Source organism: Candoia aspera, chromosome 10 (assembly GCF_035149785.1).
Source record: "Candoia aspera isolate rCanAsp1 chromosome 10, rCanAsp1.hap2, whole genome shotgun sequence".
NCBI classification, from domain to species: domain Eukaryota; kingdom Metazoa; phylum Chordata; class Lepidosauria; order Squamata; family Boidae; genus Candoia; species Candoia aspera.
In genome coordinates this window covers 8,705,621-8,709,230 of record NC_086162.1, presented here as the reverse complement: position 1 = coordinate 8,709,230, position 3,610 = coordinate 8,705,621, and the positions used below count along the sequence as shown (strand labels likewise).

The window sequence follows — 3,610 nt, the reverse complement described above, 5'->3', positions numbered from 1 at the left end:
GTACATGTCAGCCCTTCAAGGTAGACCAGACTAGGAAACCAATGTCATATAGGCCAATACTACTTTCACTGTGCAGTTAAAGTAACAGAGTCTTGCAAGTCTGAATGCACCTTTGTAATGGTATGTGGGAATGACCTTGGGAGACAGGTGGAAGAGCCACAGACTAGACAATGGTCAAACAGCAGCTGAGTCCACAGAAGGAATGTGGGCATGGCGAACATCTCAGAAGGGACCCTCCCTAGTTTCTTCGACTGTAAAGACGAGAGGGGAGGGATGTATTTTCAGACTTGCAAGATTCTGTTAATGTAAGCTTACAGTAAAGTTAGAGCTAGTACTTCTGGGTGTGCTTCTTGTCTGGACTACTCACAAGACCAACAGCCTCCCCGCTCCTTTAATCTTTGTGTGAACTGGGGGGGGGGGCTTGTCTGAGATGTTTACATATGTTACAATCCTGCCCCAGACTCAAGTTCCTTTTATCTGATCATTGCCTTGGCGGTGGCTCTTCCTCCTGACCCTCAGGAAGAGAAGAGAAGAGAAGAGAAGAGAAGAGAAGAGAAGAGAAGAGAAGAGAAGAGAAGAGAAGAGAAGAGAAGAGAAGAGAAGAGAAGAGAAGAGAAGAGAAGAGAAGAGAAGAGAAGAGAAGAGAATAAACGTTTATTGTCATTCCACTATACAGCAAGGTGCACATTAAAACGAAATTCCATTGCAATTGGCTCACAAAAAAATAATTACTATAAAATACATACATACATACAATAGATTAACCAAAGAAAAGGCTGGGGAGAAGAATCAAGAAAATGGGGAGCTTTCTGACCATTCTAAACCCTTCCAGATCTTTGGTTTCAAGACCTTGCTTTGCATGCTGATAGGTCTAAACTTTAAGGGATGAAAAAGTTGCAGGCTCCTGGAAGCAGAGGAGGTGAGCTAGGATAGAAAGCTTGGATAGCAAACCAACTCAAAAACCATTGTTCCTGCAAGAAGGATGGGGAATTAGCTAAGAAGCTACTATGGGTGGCAAATGAAACAAAGAGCATGGAAATGGCCTGGAAGAACAGAAATTTGGCCTGTTTGGGGTGGTTATCAAACAACGGTACAGAACTGCAGTACCTCTTCTGTGTCATAAGGATTTCATGCCATGCAAGTTGTATCATGGTTTGAAGCATCTGACATTCTGTCCTCCAATTAGTAGCACAAGACTTTAACTACTGACCCACAAAGTTCCCACTGCAAGCTTCTTTCCATCCCAGATGCTTAACAAGTATCTTATAAACATATACATCAAAGATTTTTCAGTTTTTCTCCATGACCATAGGCTTTACTCATCATAGGACCATGTGCATCTCTCATTTCATTTCACTGTAAGTTGTCTTTACATTTACCCACAGAAGCCACGCGCCATGGAAAATCTCTTGAAAAAAGTACGTGTTCACATAAATAATATGCCTTGGGGTGTCTACAATTAACTGGCTGATGATCTGCTGATGTGTTCTAGGAGGAACATCAAACATCAGGCAACATTGCAAGCAAGCTGTGATCCTGATGACCTTTAGGTGGGAGGCCAAGCTAAGAAATCAAGAGGTGGAGGAGAGGGGAGAGCTGTCCTTTACCATTCTTTCTGAACTGGGGTTTTGGTGTACACTGTGCCTTGCTGGGCACATCGGATAAGTTCTTTGCGGTTGTCCAGGATAGTGTCAAAGCTCTCCTGCAGCCGATTTTGCTGGTCAACAACCTTCTGCTGGAGGCTACGAATCCAGCGGAGCAAAGCCAGGCGGCGGTACATCACTAAGTGGGTGTGATGTTTTTGTTTCTCCCACTCTTTGAACCTCTTCTTCTCCTGCAGGTCCCAGAAAGCATCTGTCAGTGCCGGGAAGAAGGTCTCAGAACTAGAGGAAGAGTTGTCAAAGTCGACATGGGATGCTTGCTGCTCAGCATTACATGTCCAGCCCTCAGCAGTGACAGCGGGTGTCTTCCAAGCATTCGTGACTCCACTCTCAGGGCTATCAATGCTCAGCGAACTGCTGGAATAACCATTGTCTTCTACAGGGGAGCTGGCCAGATTCCCTCTTCCTTTTACCTTCACCTGGCTGTTGGTCTCTTCTTCTGAGCTCCTGACCTCAGCACCTTCAGGTGGTCTACGGACATCCTCCTCTTGTCCTTCCTTCTCCTCCTCTAAGCCCAGGAACCTGTCATTGGACTTCGGGTCCTGAGGAATGTCTCTAGAGCTGCTCTTTGCCTTCTGCCGGTGCACTAGATCAGTCAGATTCTCAGATGCCTTCTCTACCTCATTGTCACTCCACTGCTCCCATTCCTCCTGCATTGGCAACTTTGATATGGGTTGACTCCAGTTTTCGTTGCTGTCATAGGACTCCTCATCCATGAAGTTGAGGTTCTTGTCTGGAGGGCAGTCCTGTTTGCTAGGGTAGATCACATCCTGCTGCGAATTTCCCTTGGCCTCATTGAACTGCAGAGGGAGGGGGAATTCTGGTTGGCACATGGCAAACATCGACGCCCCCACCCAACTGGGAAAAAGGAAGAGAAACCAGCAGAGAAAGACATACAGATGTAAAGACATGACCAATATGCAGAAACATTCCAATATTCCTAGGTGGTCTTCCTGAAATTCGTACTTCGCATCCCAGGCCAATCTCGGCATTTAGTCCTATCTAAAACACTGGATCATCAAGTAGAGAACCCTGTGATAGGTAACTGTGTGATCAACCCCCCCGCCCCCACTAAAGTGGCAGGATTTTGATCACACGGTTGCAGTGGACATCTTGACCCTTTTTATACCCCACTCCCAGTGGCCCCTGTCAGGACCCACTAAATTATCAACTAACCACTCAGGATGGCTTCCCACAAAATATTTCTCAACCTTGGCCACTTTAAGTTGGGTGGACTTCAATTCCCAGAATTCCCCAGCCAGCTCAGCTGCTCTCCCAGAATTCTGGGAGTTGAAGTCCACCCATCTTAAAATGGCCGAGGTTGAGAAACACTGGGCTAGACTGTAATTGGTTGCTTTGTAGTTCAGGCTGTCCCACGAACACAGTCAGTGTGGGAGACTTTGCAGCTCTTCAGATCTCCCGAAGAGATCTTGGGAGGTCTCGTTTGTATACAACACTCATGTCAAATTTAAGGATTAGGAAGGTGATAAGGGGGGTTGTACAAGCTACATTTGTATAAGTGTAGAGAATCAGGGAGGTGACCTTGAGGGACATAGGCAAGAAATGTTAGATAAGCAAAGAGGGCTGAAACCTTCCTTAATCTTGGGAAGCAAGACAGAATTCAGAAGAGACTCAGCCAGGCTCCTCCCCGATTCACTGGATTATAAGAGGACGTAAAGCACAATCAGCCCTGAAAGATCCTGCTATTATAGCCAATCTCAATAAAGCAGAGTTCTAGTCTTCTTGTGAGTCTCTTTCCCAATCTTGTCTTCCTTGAAAGGCTGACATCAATCTTGCAACCTGTGCTTTCCCTCCTATATTCCAGTGAACCGGAAAAGAGAGCTTCTTTTGAACACTATCTTGTTTTCCAAGACTGAAGGAACGTTTCAGCCCCCTTTGCTTATATCATGGTCTCATGCTTATCTAAATCATGTTTTTTCCATTAACCC

At 45.6% G+C, this 3,610-nt stretch overlaps 1 protein-coding gene across 1 annotated transcript; it reads right to left on the bottom strand.

Annotated features, from left to right (window-relative positions):
• Positions 1-1,516: 1,516 nt before the first annotated feature.
• C10H1orf216 (chromosome 10 C1orf216 homolog) lies at positions 1,517-2,587 on the bottom strand. Its single transcript, XM_063311829.1, has one exon. It carries the CDS (start codon positions 2,570-2,572, stop codon positions 1,604-1,606), a length of 969 nt encoding a protein of 322 aa, XP_063167899.1. The 5' UTR covers positions 2,573-2,587; the 3' UTR covers positions 1,517-1,603.
• Positions 2,588-3,610: the final 1,023 nt, after the last annotated feature.

Bases quoted from the DNA above. Each gene is read 5' to 3' on its own strand.
- C10H1orf216 (XM_063311829.1), bottom strand. From the start codon at position 2,572: ATGTCTTTACATCTGTATGTCTTTCTCTGCTGGTTTCTCTTCCTTTTT.